Source organism: Triturus cristatus, chromosome 4_2 (genome assembly GCF_964204655.1).
Source record: "Triturus cristatus chromosome 4_2, aTriCri1.1, whole genome shotgun sequence".
NCBI lineage: Eukaryota > Metazoa > Chordata > Amphibia > Caudata > Salamandridae > Triturus > Triturus cristatus.
Window position 1 is genome coordinate 356,121,878 of NC_140586.1, and position 17,904 is coordinate 356,139,781.

Here is a 17,904-nt window from a genome sequence, read left to right on the forward strand (position 1 = left end):
TATAATAATAAGAATGTCAGTAAGGACTTTGGAGGTAAATTAAATATGCATGTATCTTGGTCAACTCTTCCATTTCCAACCCACTAAAAAACCTCTAATGGAGTCTCTCTCATAGAGTAGAAAATCCATTGAGTTGCTCATTCAGGCCTCTTAAGAGATGTTGTGAAAAAAAGAGAAAAACATCAAACAATATAAGGTCTGAGCAGTTCCTTCCTGGAAATTAATGTGGCACTTACTGCTAGTAGCAGTAAAAGAAATAATAGAACCAGTGGTACAAGTGATGTATAATCAAAAGAACCCTCTACTATACATTTTAAGGATAATGAAGCCACCAGGGAGTTCTGTGACCAAGGCTGAGTTCCTCAACACATTTATGGAACGGTCAGCAGAGGGTGAATTCCACTAACTATAGTAAATGGTCCTGTTATCCGTCCATTGAAGGCTTAAAGTTTTGGCCAATTTCTCCTTTGTAGGAGTATTTGGCTGCAGATACGAATAATAAACGTGGAATCTGTGGTGTGAAATTAAACACAACAATATGCAAAGAGCAATTTGTTGTCAAGTCACTTACAAAAAACTGTTGTAGTTCAGATGTGTGGTAATCGGCAGAGACAATCCTGTTTTTGAGTAATGAACCATAGCGGTGAAAAAATAAAAAGTCTACCATAAATCCTTACTTCCAATGACTGCTCATGTTTAAGTACGCATGGTAGTAATGGTGCTAGTCACATACATAAAAGGCACACTTGTGGTAGTGTTTAGGAATGCTAAAGTAAGGTTAGAAAATGTCCATGTTCCATCCTTCTACTGACTAAAATTCAGTACAGTTATGTGATTACTTAAACAGAAGTAGAAGAAATGGGACTAAATGAGATAGCCCTAGTGATGGCAAGATGCTTTTTTTTTTTTTATACGCAAACGCCTTGCCAAGTTTGTTGGTAGATGAATTTGGACACTGTGACTCATATCCTCCAGAAGCTGAAAGTTGTTACACATGTTACCACCCTTCTCGTAGTACTGAAAACCATAGGCGCCTGGAGTGGGTGGCAAGACGCAAACCCCACTGGCAATATGTCATGGTTTTTAGAACAGTGTCAATACAAATGGTTAATTTTAAGGTTGCCCAAATGAGTAAAGTGACTAAAAGCTGGTTGATATGCGAGCATCAAAGTATCAGAGAGCTGTACTAAATGCACAGCTTAAGAGTGCCATGGGGGAGGTGGAAGAATACCATAAGATTCATAATAGGATTCCTAGGCTTTTTAACAAATTCTGGTGTGGAAAAAAAATTGATACGCTTAAATGAGAACATGAATCAGTTTATTTAAAGGGATAGATATTCATACCAATGATCAACCTGTCCTAGTTTAAAGCAGTTTTTGCATGATCACAACAGATATCCCAAACTCCAACAGCCCTCCTGCAAGCTAAAATCTAAGCTTAAAGTCACTAGGAGCTCGGTGGTGGATCTCTGTACACGCACATACGTAGATAACATGCAGCTCCGCCTGAGACTGTTATCAAGGGCTAACGCCATCTAAATTAGGGACTGTGTTTGTGCCATGGAGGAGGGATTGACTTTTTTTTTTTTTTTTTAAATTAAACTTAACTTCTACTAACACGGAGATTTTAGTGCTCCCTTCATCATCAGCAGCAGATTCTGCTTAAAGCTGCCTTTCAATAATTTTTCTCTTTATTTATTCCGAGCAGCAGTGCATTCTTTAGGTGTTAATTTTGCCGCCACACTCAAGCCACTTTGCGGAACTTTCACAATCGTTTTTTTCAGCTGAATTTAGTCCACCATAATAGGCCTTGTGTTTCTGTTACTGATTGCATTCCATCATCTAAGCTCTGGTGATTTGCAAGCTTTTGTGGATTTTCCTGTCGCCACTCTGACTCTTTTGAGATCAGTATTTGCTGCTGCTACACATGCGGTGATGGTTCCAGAAGGTGATCACATCACTGCTATACTGATTTCTTTATGCAAACTCCCTGTGCACTTCTAGACTGAGGTGATTTTGGGTTCTTTACTTTTAGGGATTTCACTTGAAAGAACTTGGATTATCGGTCAGGAATACTCCTGATGCTACTCAGTCTATGTTAACATTGAGTTAACTGTGGATGCAACTTTATAGTCCAAGGTTGAAACGTGCTCCCTTGAGGCACTCTACTTTGCAGCTGCACAACCATTAAAACCCCTTCCCCACTTGGGTTCCCAACCTCTGTTCTTTAACATGTTGCTGAAAATGTGCTAATTCAATTTAGTGTTACTAAATAGCAGAATGGCTATGTATGCTTAAAAATGACTCTGTATAATTTTGATCTAATCTAGCACATTAATAGTTGTTTTGATTGTGTTAATTATGTGAAGTTTAATATTACGAAATGATCCTATATGAGTGTTTTTTTAAATTACCCCTATGCCCTTCTGGACACGCTTTATAGAATGTGCAAACATAAATAAAATGGCAGAAAATGCTAAAGAATATATACAGGATTCAATGGACTCTATTGTGATTAACAGCATCAATACCCTTTCAAGAGTTTAGTGGGAAAACCTAAACCTGGATCAATGGCAAGAATTGGCCGATTGTAGTGAGAATGTCAACATTTACCAAGGAATGGCTTGGATTTCCAGTGGCCAGGTGATATGGGTATAACGCTGTGAAATATTTTAATAATGTGGAAGAGTGTTGTACCAGGCCTACCTCTTTACACAAGAAAACGCCCCTGCCTACTGTCTGGAAGGAGGGGCTGTTGGCCTCCAACCAACTACAAGCGGTATAAGAAACAAACTTTTATTTCTCCATATGGGTGCCACCAAGCAAATACCCTGGATCTTGCATAGCTTGAGATCCATATCTTGAAAATGAGTGGAACAGGGTAGAAGTAGATATATAGATAGAACACAGCGCTCACTTCTCCACAAGAGATACTCTGAAAAGTTCCAGATCATACACATTTCTGGATCCAGCAGAAAACAATCCCAGCTGTCAACTGAGCTCATCTATTCACCACTTCAAGTCTTGCTAAAACTGCAAGGAAAAAAGCATCATGGAGTTCAAATGTTATTTGCCTGGTTCCAGAGTGGCACCACATATGGACGAAAGCTAAAAGTACAAATTTGTTATTACGTCTAGAGACCTCTGTAACTATCAAGCCATTTGCAATGGCTAGAGTCGAATTTTCTAGCAATGCCCTCCAAGGATAGCAGTGCTCCAGTGGCTTCGTTAAGTGCCCAAGCTCAGTATTGTGACGGCCCTTGTAAACCACCCAGCAGGGAGAACTTTCCATTAATAATACACTGAACTAAGGATCAAGAATTTGTGAAGCAGCTCACAAATAATGCATGTAGAAATAGACATTCATTGTGCAGAGCCAGTCTCCAGCCTGAGGCCTGAATCTGTGCTTAGATTGTGCTTTTTGGGAGTGGCGTTATAGTGACAAGCTCCACACAGCCACCTATTCTTAGGACCAAATGTAAATTATCTGGGGTAGAAGGCTCGATTTAATTCCTTTTGGAGCACCGCAGTCTCTCAAAAAAGATACTTCTTTCTGGTGGATACTCTAGCAACAGGCAGATTCCTCAACTTTCGAATATCCCAATTGCCAAACTGGATCCAGAAACTTTCAATAGCTCTTCTGAGGTGGTAGGGGTCCTGGCTCCTTGTTGGCACAGGAAACAAAGCAGCGGTGACATCACTGGAGCCATTAAGCATCCTCCCCTGCGCCCTGATGTTAGTTACCCATCTATGTTTTTTAAGCCCCATGAGATGAATAGGATGAGAGAAATCTCAATTTGAGAAGATGCCACAGCAATAATACTTAGCAAAGGTGTGGAGGAAAGACCATGGTGCAGCTGCTACAGATCTCAGCCACTGGGGCTTCCCTTAGCAAAGCTGATGTGGACGTATTCACCCTGGTGGAATGGGATGGTACGCACCGTCACTTCCTTATGTGCCAAGGAATACATCTTAATGCACAAGATAATCTACTGGGATAAAGTCATCTTCTGGACTGCTTTGCACTTCCTGGGATTAAGTGAAGAGCTGGTTATTAGACCTAATTCCCTTTGTATGGTATGTGGTTTAAGCTTACCACCCCTTTTGGGGTCCAGCCTGAGAAACCTCTCCTTCTCCTTGTAGAATGTGGTAGGATATAAAAAGAAAGGAGGCCTCTTGGTATTCTCTTGCACCACCTCTGATTAAATTTGCCACTTATGATCGGCAAAATTATACCAACTCAGGTTGTCAACCCTGACATGAAGAGACACCGTAAGATGGTTGGCAATTAGCTAAATCTAAAGATGGTGCACTCAAGTCAATTAGCTAAATCTAAAGATGGTGCACTCAAGTCCAAAGTCTCAGCTCTTCCTGACAGAGAAGATGGGGCCACCCCTCCCTGCATGTAGACATAACACGTCAAGGCTGTATTGTCTGCCAAGATCTGGACAGACTGATTGCAAATGGAAGGGCACTCAGGGAAGATCTTGAATGTAAGTCGAACTCCACTCAGTTTGAGAAGGTTGATGTTAAGAAGCTGTATTTTAGAGATCAGAGGCTTCTGAACTCCACCAGGTGTGCGCCATACTTTAGAGTGGAGGCATCCATCACAGTCATGGCAACGACTGGTGGAAGGTAGAAGGACATCCCCTGTAGTAGGTTCTTCTCCACTGATCACCAAGCCTGATCTGCTGCAGCGTCCAGGCAATTAGCATGGTGCAGCACAGATCTCAATGCAGTGGTGGCTGGCATCTATTGGGGGGGCTTTTAGGCAGCGTGCAAATAAATAAATTAAAAAAATATATATATATATATATATATATATATATATATTCACTGAAAAAACCATAGGTTTCACACATGTTATAGTTAGCGGAAATTTTACTGATAAAAAACCAATGAAATTGCCCCGTTATAGTTAGTGCTGGCAACTATAACTCACGCGACCACAATCCTCTGCTGATGCTAATACTGTATTTAGACACTTATTTGCCCATGTCTTCTTCCATACATTTTTAGCTATACATATATTACAAATATTTTTTTTTATAAAGACACATATGTCATCAGCAGAAGATTGCGGTCGCGTGAGTTATAGTTGCCAGCACTAACTATAACGGGGCAATTTCATTGGTTTTTTATCAGTAAAATTTCCGCTAACTATAACATGTGTGAAACCTATGGTTTTTTCAGTGAATTTGCAAGGTTTTTTAAATGCTAATTCCTAACTATAACGTGTGTGAAACCTATGGTTTTTTCAGTGAATTTGTACGGTTTTTTAAATGCTAAGTTACTTTACGCCATTCGAGGCGTGCGCGCCCACTTAACGCAGTTCGTTCCGTGCACGGTTTTTATCAACTTTAATAAGCCCTGTACATTTGGTGGCCTTCGGCCACCAAAAGCACAGGGGGAGGGGTCAATGTGGATAGTGTTTTTTTTATTTCGATTTTATAATTTCATGTTTTTTTATACAGTAATAAGCCCTGTACATTTGGTGGCCTTCGGCCACCAAAAGCACAGGGGGTGGGGTAAGTGTTGATAGTGTTTTCGGAATCGATAAGCCCTGTAGATTTGGTGCACTGCGGCCACCAAAAGCACAGGGGGTGGGGTAAATGTGGATAGTGGTTTTTTTATTTCTATTTCATTACCGTACGCTTACGGTAAGCGTACGGTAAGCGTACTCGGCGAAATTGCCGAAAAAAAAATATAATCGTTTTTGCTCTTGGGGGATGTTTGGGGACTCCCTCAACATGACTGTGTGGGAGGGAGTTGTCAAAACAGCCCAGTAACATGTTTTTGGGCATCATGTTTGATAAATAACACTCAGTGCGAGAGACAAAATGGCGGACGCCGCTTCCTGGTTTCGACCGATTCGAATGTTTACTAAGATCTAAGAGCCAATCAGAATCGCGCTCGCGCACGCCACCGTACGCGTACGGTAAGCGTACGGTAAGCGTACCGTAAGCGGGCTCAGATATATATATTGATTTAAAGGCTATTTTCTCAGAATCTACTGAACAGATTTACACCAAACCTACAAAAGGCACTTCCTTGACCTAGGGACTACCTCTCTGCCAAATTTCTAGTAATTCTGTTCAGCCGTTCGGGCTGTAGCTCTGTCTAAAGGTCCTATGGAAAAATGCATGGGAAAAACGCGTTTTGGGACCCCCCTTTTATCTCAGCCCCCGCTTGACGAATCCCCCCGAGACTTTCAGGGTAGGAGCGGAGCGTAGCGCCCCACCTATTTTGAGAAATTCGCGAGGATTCATCGACCGGCGCCAAAGTTATTCAAAATAGAATGTTGCGGATTTCCTATGGAAAAGGGGTCCTAACTATAACTACCTACTGGCGACCGCCAGTAGGTAATATATATATATATATATATATATATATATATATATATATATATATATATATATATATATATATATATTGTTTATGTATATATTCTTTCTGGTTCATGCAGTCCGAATGAGATAATTGTTCCCATTAGACATTGTGAATTTGGCTATGGAATGTATATATCGTTTTTTCATTTCTTTTTATCAAATTATGCCATGACAATTTTCTTGACCACAGAAATATAACGCTGTGATGAAAGAAATAAATGTTGTTTATTAATTGTGAGTCACCGCAGTTAAGAACACAATTGTGTTGTGCAATACGTTTGGAAAGTCTTTTGTTTATGTCCTTTGGAGGTCTGTAAATAGACTGAACTCTGAACTTATGGTCATGTGACCAAGAGCTTGTATGCTCGAAACGCGTCTGTTTTTGCCCTGTGATTAAAACGAAGATTATTGGAAACTGGATTTGTGTGGCTTTTTCTTGCATCAGGAAAGGATTTGCGAGCGAAACGCGTCATGGTGGACACTATGTCCGACGATTGCAATGGACTCACACTTGCCTTTGCTTAAATAAATGAAGTCTTGCACCGATTCCGGATTCCTGCCTATGTTTATCAGCGTGAGCACATCGCAGAGGTCCCAGCCAGCGTTCTTCCCGCCTGTTGGCTGTCAGTCAGGCGGTGCTGGATTGGTTTTGTGATATATATATATATATATATATATATATATTTATATTTAGATTTTTTTAACTTACCATAACCAATGTCCTCCGACGTCCCCCACTCCAGACCTTTTTTTAACCGGACCTCTTCTCCACTGGATGGTTCAGTGTGGGCACCAGTCCTGGCACTGCTCTCATGCTGTGAGAGCAGTGCCCTGATTGGAGGGAGCGGCCTCACTCACTGCTGCCAAGGACGCTGGAGCCCTGCACTTACTCTGACCCAGCTGTCTTAAGACAGCTGGGTTAGAGGTTTCAAAGTGCTCATGTCTGGCCGGCCATTGCAAGACGACCGGCCAAAAAGACATGCACACTTTGAAAAGTCCATACAAAGTCCACCCTCCTCCCTGCTGCTGCTATCATTTAGCAGTGGCCCGCTAGAGGATGAGAAAATAAAATGGTAATGTATTACCATTTTATTTTTCATCTTTGGGGGTAACTTAAGTGGGGCGCTCCTCTGCTCTAACGGAGGAGCCACCCCTGATCTCACAGGTGCTGGAAACACTGAATGCAGAGGCATCACGGGAGAGCCCTCATGTGCCAGTGTGCATGCGTGACCAGGAGGATGCAGGAAGCCAACACACCTGGCAGGCAGGGCCATCACGACTGGAATCAGATCTCCTACCCTAAATGCTGAAGCATTACCTGAATATCCCGGATTATCTGAGAATGAAGGAAAAATCAAAGAGAAGATGTATCCAGAACCAGCACTCTGAGGTCTCAGGGTAAGATTTGGGCACACTGATAGAAAAGCCCAAGTTGAAAGGCAGGGATGCTGTAGACTGGAAGTGGACTGTGATTTAACTGTGATGAATTGTGTTATCTTTAACTTATGGTTTTATATGCTGAAACCAAATAAAGTTGATTGATTGACTGGAAGTGGTGTGACACAACCTGTAGCTTTGAGGAACCAGTCCTCCAGGTACATTAATACTGGGACTCCCGACCTCTTGAGATGAACCACTGCCAACACCTTTGTGAAGAGTTGAGGTGCCAATGTCAATCTGAAAGAGATTACTAATAACTGGTAATGAGTAGACACTACCACAAACCACAGGTACCTGCTGTGAGACTGCAGGATTGGTATGTTAAAATACACGTCTAGCAAGTTGAAAGGCACCAACCTGTCCGCTGCTTACAGTGTCAAAAGAATCTGAGTCAGGAACAGAATCTTGAACTTTTCCTTCTGGAGGAAAGTGTTAAAGTTTCCTACATCCAGGATGGGAAGAAGACACTTCTTTGGGAGCAGGAAGTTCAGGGAATAGCACCACTGTCCAATTTCTACAGCTCTTTTCTAAAGCAAGGCCGTCACCACCTGCTGCAGTATGCGCAAATGGTCTTCCTTCTGAAGGGACTGCTGGTGAGGGGTATGGGAAGGGACCTGTTGGAATGGTAAGGCCTGTCCCCTTTGTATAATTTGGAGAATCCACTGGTCTGATGTTATGACCTCCCAGGCCTGTAAAAAGGAGGCCACCTGTTTTTCCATGTGCCGCACATGTTTCGACATGGGCAAACTAGAGCTGCTTCCCTAGTGGAGCAGAGGAAGAGGATGAGACTGCTTGTTTGGTGGCACAACTTCTGCCTCTATCTATGTACTGTCTGAAGAAGAGGTTTTGAAGTTGTTGAGTCTGAGTGGCTAGTCTTTGGCAAAAATAAAATTTTCATGAGAAGCCACAATCTTTTCTAACTTGATGGTTGTCCTTCTGGATGGTAAACCGTGTGAATGAGATGTAACTCTGGTTGCTTTAAAACACTGTAAAACAGAATCTGTTTTGGTCCTAACAATTTTGGCATAGTCAAAAGGGAGGTCCATCATGACATCAGAAAAAAAAAAACAGAATATCTCAGCCATGCATGGCGACGTAGGGCCACCAAAGAGCACTTCGCCCTTGCGATTGAATCTGTAATGCCCATTTTGATTAGGTCTAGATGCATCTTATCCATTCTTTTCTACCTCTGTAAAACGCTATATGTGTAGTCTGCTAGTTGGGGGAGAATCATATGGGCCACAAGGAATGGGTGTATCTTCAGGAGAAAGGTGGCAGTCAAAGATTTGAAAGCAAGGCTCTTGGCCAAGAAAATCTTTTTTCAGACTCCCATACGTTTTTGGGACTATCTGTCTACTGGAGATGTCACGAAGGCTCTTGAGATTTGCTATGGCCAGCATGAAGCCTGCACCTCAACGCTCTCTGGGAACGGGTGGACCAAAGGAAAAAGGATGAGGGGTGTCACTCAAAGTCGACCTGTACTTTCTTGCACCTAATCTGCTGACTGATGGGGCAGAAGTCAGGCAGGATACTCACAGTAGGCAAGAGGAGGCACTGCAAAGGAGCCAGCTGGGGCATTGGAAGCATTTATTATGGAGGCCCTGGAACTGGGATCAGAACCAGTAGCACGGGATACATAGGTGGAATTATGACCAGGTCTGGGTACAAATAAGACTCCTCATTCGATGGGGAGTATTTGGAAACTTAGTGCTGGGGAAGGTTGATATTGACTCTTCCTATTATTATGTTTATTATCCTTCTCTGTCTACGACTTCAAAGAAGGAGAGGCGCAAGATTTGGATCTCTGCAACGACAGGAGCCAAATTCAACGGTCATCACAGGACCGGGTCATAAACAGCTTGGCTTCCTACACTCTGATCGCCTTTACTGCGAGAGAAGTCTCACTACGTTGTGTCATGTTCCAACCCCAGAAACCACAAGCAAATGTCATGGAGGTCCATAATGGTCATCTGCCCATCCCAATCCCTAGAATGTTTGAAACTTGAATATAGGGGGGAGGGGGAGACATCCCTAACCATGGCACACAATTTTGTCACAAAAATCAAATAAGAATGCAAGCTCAGGAGGTGTGTGTGGTTGGTGCGTTCAAAAAAGGAAATGTCAGGGAGCTGCGGTGGAGGTTTTGACGATTCAATGGCATCACAGTGGAGAAGATTCCGATGCGGACGCGGCCAGCACCCCCTACCAGAGCAAAAGAAAGTGTCCATATCCAGTCTGGCACCTGGAATATTCACAGGTGATGAAGCTGCAAGTACAAATATTCATCAGAAGCGGATATGTCTGAATGCTGCAAGGATTACACAATCTAAACTACCTGACCATTAGTTACAAGAACGTGTGTACTGGGGAATGGATATTCACACCTAGAAGAGCAAAAAGAGACTCACATACCGACAGGGATTCAGTATACTAATGTAAGATGTCACAGAAAGGCAGAATAACAGGAGAGCTACCCAGCCCTGACAGAGGAGATGAAGCTCTTAGCTGAGAATCTTAGGTGCTTCGCTCATTTCAAATGGATAATCAGAACACATGAGGCAGCGAGATCATGAAGCCTGTAAGGATGATCTGAATCTGATTCGATAAAAGATGCACAAGGATGGGATGGAGGACATTTTTGGGCATACAAGTTGTCTATGGGTGGAAGGTTTGTGTCCTACCACCAGTTGCTTTGGCACTAAGTAAGACCTACTGAGTTCATCTTCCTGAGGGCCCTCGGACATCACAGGACTGTGTGTTGTGTCAAGACTACAGACAGGTATATAAACAAAGACTCCTAGTTAACTTGACCGTATGTACAGTCTCTCAAAGCTTCTCAAATGTTCTATAATGACCACTCTAATGATGACTTGCTAGTTTGTCATATCTAGCAAAGCTCTCTGCTTGGTGTTTTTCACTATACCTGGTGTCATACAGTCACTTTTGACTTCTGCTACAAATTACGAACTGTGATTTAATTCCAACTGCATTTCTAAATAATGAAATCAGATTGTATTACCTCATGCTCCATGCCAGCTGGCCTTTCCAGGTGATTCAGCACAGTAATGTCACTGCCAAATTCCTACTTGGGGGATTAGTGACCAATTATTAGTATGAGTCGTGTTTGAGTGTTTCTACATTTCAGTCTACCACCTCAAACTCCACCTTCCCAGCTTCAACTTACTCTTACGATCCCCTTTCCCCACTCTCATGCCACGGCTGTGTTAGATACAGACACATCCACCCCTACTGCATGTTTGATCATTATCACAGGAACAAAACCTTCCATGTTACCAGCTCATTAAAGGACCTGACGGGTTTCTGCTATGTCCTCTGTACCTATACCTGCCTTGCAGCTGACTTCTTTAAACCGAGCCAATTAAACTGAAACCTTCCAGCATTGTTCTAAACATATTTCAGGTTTTCACTCCTCTTATAGCCACTTTTTTTTACTTGCCATCCAAAGACCTGTACAAGCTACAGTAGTGTTGAGCCCATTTAGAATTCTTGCCTGCTTCGAATGTTCTTATGCAGCCAAGAACAAGGGCTTTCTCTCAAAGGCACTGTTGGCTATTTAGCTTGGATTGGTGACCAAAGAACATCTGAAGACCATAGAAAAAGTACTTGAGACAAGTGTTCTAAAGTCATTCTTTCCCGCTTTCAAAAGAGCCCTGTGGATATGTCATATATCACGTGTTCTTAATAGCTTTAGGAGGGCCTCCAAAGAGTGTCAAGGGGTCATATGAGAGACTCTTAATGTGCACCAAAGAGCTGTGTGTGAGGGCCATAAATGGAGTAAAGTTGCATGAGAGTGTGAATTATTAATCTCTAATGGTCTTACAACAGAGACTTCTAAGAGGAGGTCCGAAGGTCTGTGTGGCAGTGTCTCCCACAAAACTTTGAGGGTCAACCAAGAGATGGCTCTAAAGTGAATTCTAAAATATCATGTGTGAGGGACTCCCATGGACTTCTGAGGGCCACATAAGAGGTAATTCTAACAAGAGTTCTAAAGTGCTGTGTGTGCGGGACTACCAAGAATAATCAAATATCATGCAAGATGGACATCTATAAGGACTTAAAGGATCACGTGTGATGGTCTTTTGTAGTATTGACATCTGATCTTCATACAACCAGGATTTCTAATCAGAGTTCTACAGGGCAGAGTTTAATACAAGTACGGAAAGAAATTTTGCAAGGCCTTATCTGGGAAAAACGTACTGAGTTGGCACGATCGGACGGCGCAGTGACACGCTGAGGCTGCGCTTCCATGGCTTGGTCTTCAGTCTGTTCTTGACGCCATCCTCCTGGTCCATCATCTGCTCCAAGAGGGTCTGATCATCTGCATTCATTGGAGCCACTGAAATGTCACGAACGGCTCGGAACTCGCCGCAGTTATTCAGGTGCTCGTTCTCCAGACGGAAGAAGTTCCACACAAATCGTCTGCCAGAGAGATAATGGGAAAGGAAGCAAATGCATTGGTTTTAATTGCAGACCACAGTCATCAGAACTACTTGTGATATTCAGTGGTGGTGCAGGAATGACAATGGATAAAAGAGAGAGAATCACACACTAGATGATGTAAATCCAGAAATTCAAGGGCTTGAACTTTGTGTACCCCACCCGATGAGAGGCTATAGAGCAACACTGCCATTTTTCATGTGTGCAGAGCATGATAACAAGATACCTGCTTGTAACGTTAGTTTTATTTAATCCATGATTCCTTCCATTAAACACTAAAGACTAGGAACTTTGGACAACTCTGGATCAGTTTGCCTAAAAAAGAAATTTAGCAAAAGGAGGAAGTTACTTACATTCGGTAACACTCTTTCTGATGGATACCCTATCTAGGAACCGATTCCCCACTTTAAAAAACTCCCCACGTGCCAGACTGGATCCCGAAACACTTCTCCAGAGCCGCTCGGTGGCACTGTGCAGCTCCACGCCGCACTACGTATTGGCGCAGAAGTGACAGAGGGGAGCTGCATATATGCGCCACCCTTAAACGCTGAATTCAGTTTCTTGTTTTTTTATTTTCCGCACCCCCAGACATAAGGCGTGAACAATTGTTGGTACCTGTGTGCTGATGTTTTATTTGGGACCTTTTTAGATGTTAAAAAGGGGCCACTCCACAAAGCGAGGAGGTGAGTGCGCCGTGAGGAATTTGCGTTAGAGGAAGTATCCACCATAAAAAGTGCTACCAAAGGTAAGTAACTTGTTCTCATCTTGGATACTTCTAACCACAGATTACTCAATTTAAAATAATTACCAACGCAGTAACTCTCCATGTGGAGGGTCTGTGGAGTGGATTCAGACACAAAAATTACTCAGAACCAAGCAGACGAAATGTCCTTCCTGCTGGACCTGGCTGTCAAGGAAGTAGTGCTTAGTGAACATATACATAGACACCTACGTCGAAGCGTGGCAAATGTCAGGGACAGGCATTTCACATACTGTTGCAGAGGTGGTTTCTTGGCCAGTGAAGAAGACTATCCACATCAACAGGGTCATCTTTTGCACCGTCTTCCCTTTTTTTCACCCCAGAGAACCCCGCAAAAAGCTGATCAACCACCCGGTGTTCTTTGATATGATCAATATAAAAGCCCTTTTGGGGTCCAACCAATGAGGCCTCTCCTTTGTCAAGTGATTTTGGGGGAGGGGGTAGTTGGGTGGGTAGGGGGCATCACTGGGTTGGGGTCAGGCAAGGAACAGGGACAGGGTGATGGGATTGCCCAACGTGGAAAGGAGTCATGACTTTAGGGAAGAAGTCCACCCGAGTCTGCAGCACCAGTTTGGCTGGAAAAAATGTTGCGTAGAGCAGTTTCACAGACAGTGCCTGAACTTACTCACATGACCTTATTGCCGGTCACAATGAAGAAAACAGTCTTTAAAGTCAGAAGACGCAGCAAGCATCACCAACAATCGGGGAAGAAACGTATGCCAAACCTTTTAGAACCCTCATTACAACAGTTGATTTAAAGAAGGCTGGTTGGACCGTCAAAAGTGGAAAGGCTGAAGAGGCCAAAACAATAACATTTAAAATGGCCCACTGCAAGGCCTTGCAGGGCCATAGGCAAAACAAATATAATCTGACAGCTTAGCTTGTAAAGGGTCAATCTTACAGATACCACACCAGGTTACAAATGTATCCAAGTGCCTACAAATAAATGGACTTTGTAGAAGGGTGCCTGGCAGAGAGGATGATATCCACCTTTTCAGAAGGCTTATCAAACACAGTCAACTGCCAACACTCAATCTCCATGTATGGATGTGTAGATTGTGCAGGTTCAGGAGAAGGACAGAAGATCTTCTCAAAGCGGTAGCCTGATAGCTTGACAGATGTTCAGGGTGCAACACCTTAAAGTCCAATCCAAAGCCTGTAGGATGGCTTGGGCCCTGTCATTGCTTATATTTTTCAGAACTTGGGGAAGGAAAGGCAGGGAAAGGAAGACATATAGGAGTCCCGTTTCCCATTCCGGCGGGAATGCATCTCGCAGTAAGTGTTCTCACAGAAACTCCAATGCACAAAACTTTCTACACTTCGCCTTCTTGACAGTGGCAAAAAGATCTGAACAGGGTTCTCCCCACTGCCAGAAGATGCCCAGCGCTACTGCAGGATGCAGATGTCATTTGTGACCTGCCAAATGCCACTTGCTTAACTCGTCCACTCTGGCATCCAAGGATCCCGCCAGGAGGTTTGAAGTGAGGGAAATACCCTGACGCTCCAACCAACTACAAAGACACAGAGTCAGGGCCCCACTCTGCCCTGCTTGCTGCAATACCACACAGTGGTGGTGGTGTGAAAACCTGCACCAGCCTTCCCTCAGAGATCAAACGACCTGATTACCACCTCCCCCAAATGACCCCGCTAACCCAGTAGTGCCGAGTTCGTTAGCACTGGGATGGGAATGGAGATGGGACTTCTACTGGATCCATGGCTTTTGAGAAGCCACCAATGCAGATCGTGAACCATCTCTTCCGAAATATGGATGCCATCCAAAAGATTTCCTTGATGCTGGGCCCTCTGGGACTTTAGATACTGTTGTACAGCTCACATGTTCCACCGTAACCAACAAGGAGGATTCAGGAGGCTAAGAGGCCAAGAAGCCTCAGAACTGCTCTTACCAAGATCCAGTACCGAGGCTGAAACATCAGGATCATAGCCCAAATGTCCTGGACTCGTTGTGGGGAACGGAAGGTCTTGAACTACACTGCATTGAGGATGGCTACTATAAATAGCTGCCTCTGTGAAGGAGGCTGGTGCAACTTCAGTCCGTTCATCGTGAACCCCAATTATGTCAGAAGGTTTGCTGTTGTCCGGAGATGATCTACAACTGACTCTGGCAAAACTGCTTTAAAAAAAAAAACGTCATTGAGGTAGAGAAAACTGGTATCCCCAACCTCCGAAGGTGTGCATCAAGCACCGCTGTCACTTTTATGAACACCTGAGGGGCGCTGGTGAGGCCAAAGGGGGGCACAGCAAACTGAAAACTTTCCTGGTCCACCTCAACTACAGGTAACGTCTGTGGGACTGCTGAATGGGTAAACACAAACATGTGTCCTGTAGGTCAAAGGACATTATCCAGTCAACCCCACCAGCCCCTCAGTCCAGAGCAGTGAAGAACTGTGCAAGTGTGAGCATTTTGAATCTGTCCTTCAGCAGGAAGGCATTCAGAGATCAAAGGTCTAAAATAGGCCAGAGGCCCCCGTCCTTTTTTTAGCGCAAGAAAATAGTGAGATTAACAATGTTCTACTCTTTCCGAGTACAGAACCCTCTCAATAGCACCTTTTGAGAGTAACACTCACGCCTCTTGTAGCAAAATTAAAGGTGCGCCCCTGAATGTCATTCTGATATGGGAGTGAAGATTTGGGGGGCATAAAATAAACAGTTGAACAAAGCTACACTGAGTGATTTTCAGAACCCATCTGTCGGAAGTGGCAGATTGACACCCTGCGAGGCAGTGCTGAATCCTGACCCCCACAAGATTACCAACGATGGTGAAAAAAAGCAGCTTGGTCACTGTTGCCGCAATTGAAAGAGGACTGTGAGGACTGGTGCCTTGGCCAGCCTGTGCATTGCCTGCAGACACATGTCCTCTACCTCAAAAAGACTCAGGCGACAGTTGTAGCCTTTGGTTGATGGGAATGTTGCGGTCTATATGCCAGCTCCTGTAGTAGCTGTACATTTTCGGAGCTGATGTGGGAACTGATTAGTAGACGTAAACAAACAGTCTTTAAAACGCTCAAAAGGAAAATCAGCTTTTTCACCAAAAAAGGGGTCAGCTATTGTACAGAGAGACAGAGGCTTGTTCATCACCAGAAAATCCTGTGGAAAAAGTTCATGAGTGTAGGCGGAGCACAACACTGATGCCAACTGACCCTCCCAGACAATCAGTAGTATCAAGCACAGCACACATCACATACTTTTCCCTCATGAACTGTCTGCACCAAAGGACCGTCAGAAAGATCTCAATGGCCATGTCCCACATGGCTTGCATTTAGCGACCCAACAAACAAACAGCAATGACTGATTTCTATGCCTGGCTAGCAGAGGACAACATACATTTCCAAACGCCTCAATCCTCTTGGGCATCACTGTTTGGAGAAGTAGTGAGGAATTAACTGGGGTTCACCTTGCTGGATAAAGCATGGATCACCATTAGCTCTGGAGCAGGATGTTTAGTGAGAAATTCAACAGGCGCCGATCTGCGACGCTGACCTGCCTAGTCTATGGATAGAGCTTTCAGCAACTGTCCATAAAGTTATCACTGAGGGCTTTGTTAAAGAGATGCAAATGCTAAGATGTGACCGTCACTACCTCTATGCCTGATTGAAAAAAGGCTGCTACAAAAGCAAAGTTCTTGGCAAATACCTGAAGTGTATATTTTAAGGATGAAAAGCAGAAACTCAAACTGACATTGCATCCTGTCCACTAGGAAGACATGGAACATCATAGGGGACTTTCTCATGTGGCAGGTAGGCATTCTGGAGGTCCATGGACATCAACCAGTTCTCCGGGTACAGGTCTTGCAGGATCAGGATCATGGCTAGTTTGACCACCTTTTTCAGGAATCAATTTAAATAGTTCAGATCCTTAATGTATCCGAAGCCCTCTCTCTTCTTGGGTACTAGACATTATCTTGTGTTGCATACCTTTCTACATTGTGATGTACTCATCTTTTCATGGATCCATTCAGCAGAAGAGCTGTTACCTCTTGGAGAAGATGATCCAAAGGGGGCTGCTGAAAGAGAATTAAGTCAGATGTATTTGGTGCCAAGGAGTGCTCTGGTGCTGGGGGTGAAGTTTCAAGAAAGAAAAGGATTCTCAAAGTGTAGTGATTTGTAGGCACAACTGGTTCAAGGTGACTTTACTGCAAGAAATTAATAATCTACTTCCTACTGGCAAGAAGTGGTCGAGGAAGGGAAACCCATTTGAATAGTTTTTCAGGAGTGGGACCATAAGTCACCGTGGAATAGAATTGAATCCCTATGCCCTTACCTCTGGAAAGACTGAAAAACTGTAGCCACCCAAGTATCCTTTGACAAGAAGTGTGACGACTGAATCAGAATTTTGATCTGCTCTGCAAATACGTTAGAGGAAGAATATGTCATAGACCATTACTCATATACCAAAAGGAACCTGAAAGGTACCCAGTAAAACCTACCCTAATAGAGAGAATTTCAAACCAATGGGTAATTCTCTATGTTAGTTATCTCTGGAAAAACAATTGAGATGCGGTGTAGCTGGGGCTAAGCAGGTCATTCGGCAGGAGGTTCGGCCGAGTCAAGTTTCTACAGGCCCCTCCACCTCGGCAACATCATGGAGTATATTCATACTTTCAACTAAATACATCTTCATGTGACCATCTGATTACTTTTCCACATGAAATCGTATGTATAATACAAAAACATACTTAGTACGTATGTTTCAACTACCTATTAAGTACTAGCACTGTATATATTTATTCACAGAGTGGCACGCATAGGGCTGGTCCCTGTGTGGTCCTGAAGAAGTGGTTGGGGTAACCACGAAACATGTCGACCGAGTAATTAGGGCCAGTTACACATTATAGTCA

General features: G+C 43.5%; 1 protein-coding gene across 1 annotated transcript in view; it reads right to left on the minus strand.

Moving 5' to 3' along the window:
• XPR1 (xenotropic and polytropic retrovirus receptor 1) overlaps positions 1-17,904 on the minus strand; it is a 587,601-nt gene that overhangs the window by 2,856 nt on the left and 566,841 nt on the right. The window contains exon 14 of the mRNA XM_085601765.1: positions 12,050-12,271. Coding sequence (XP_085457891.1) covers positions 12,050-12,271 — 222 coding nt within the window. The remainder of the gene's footprint in view (positions 1-12,049; positions 12,272-17,904) is intronic.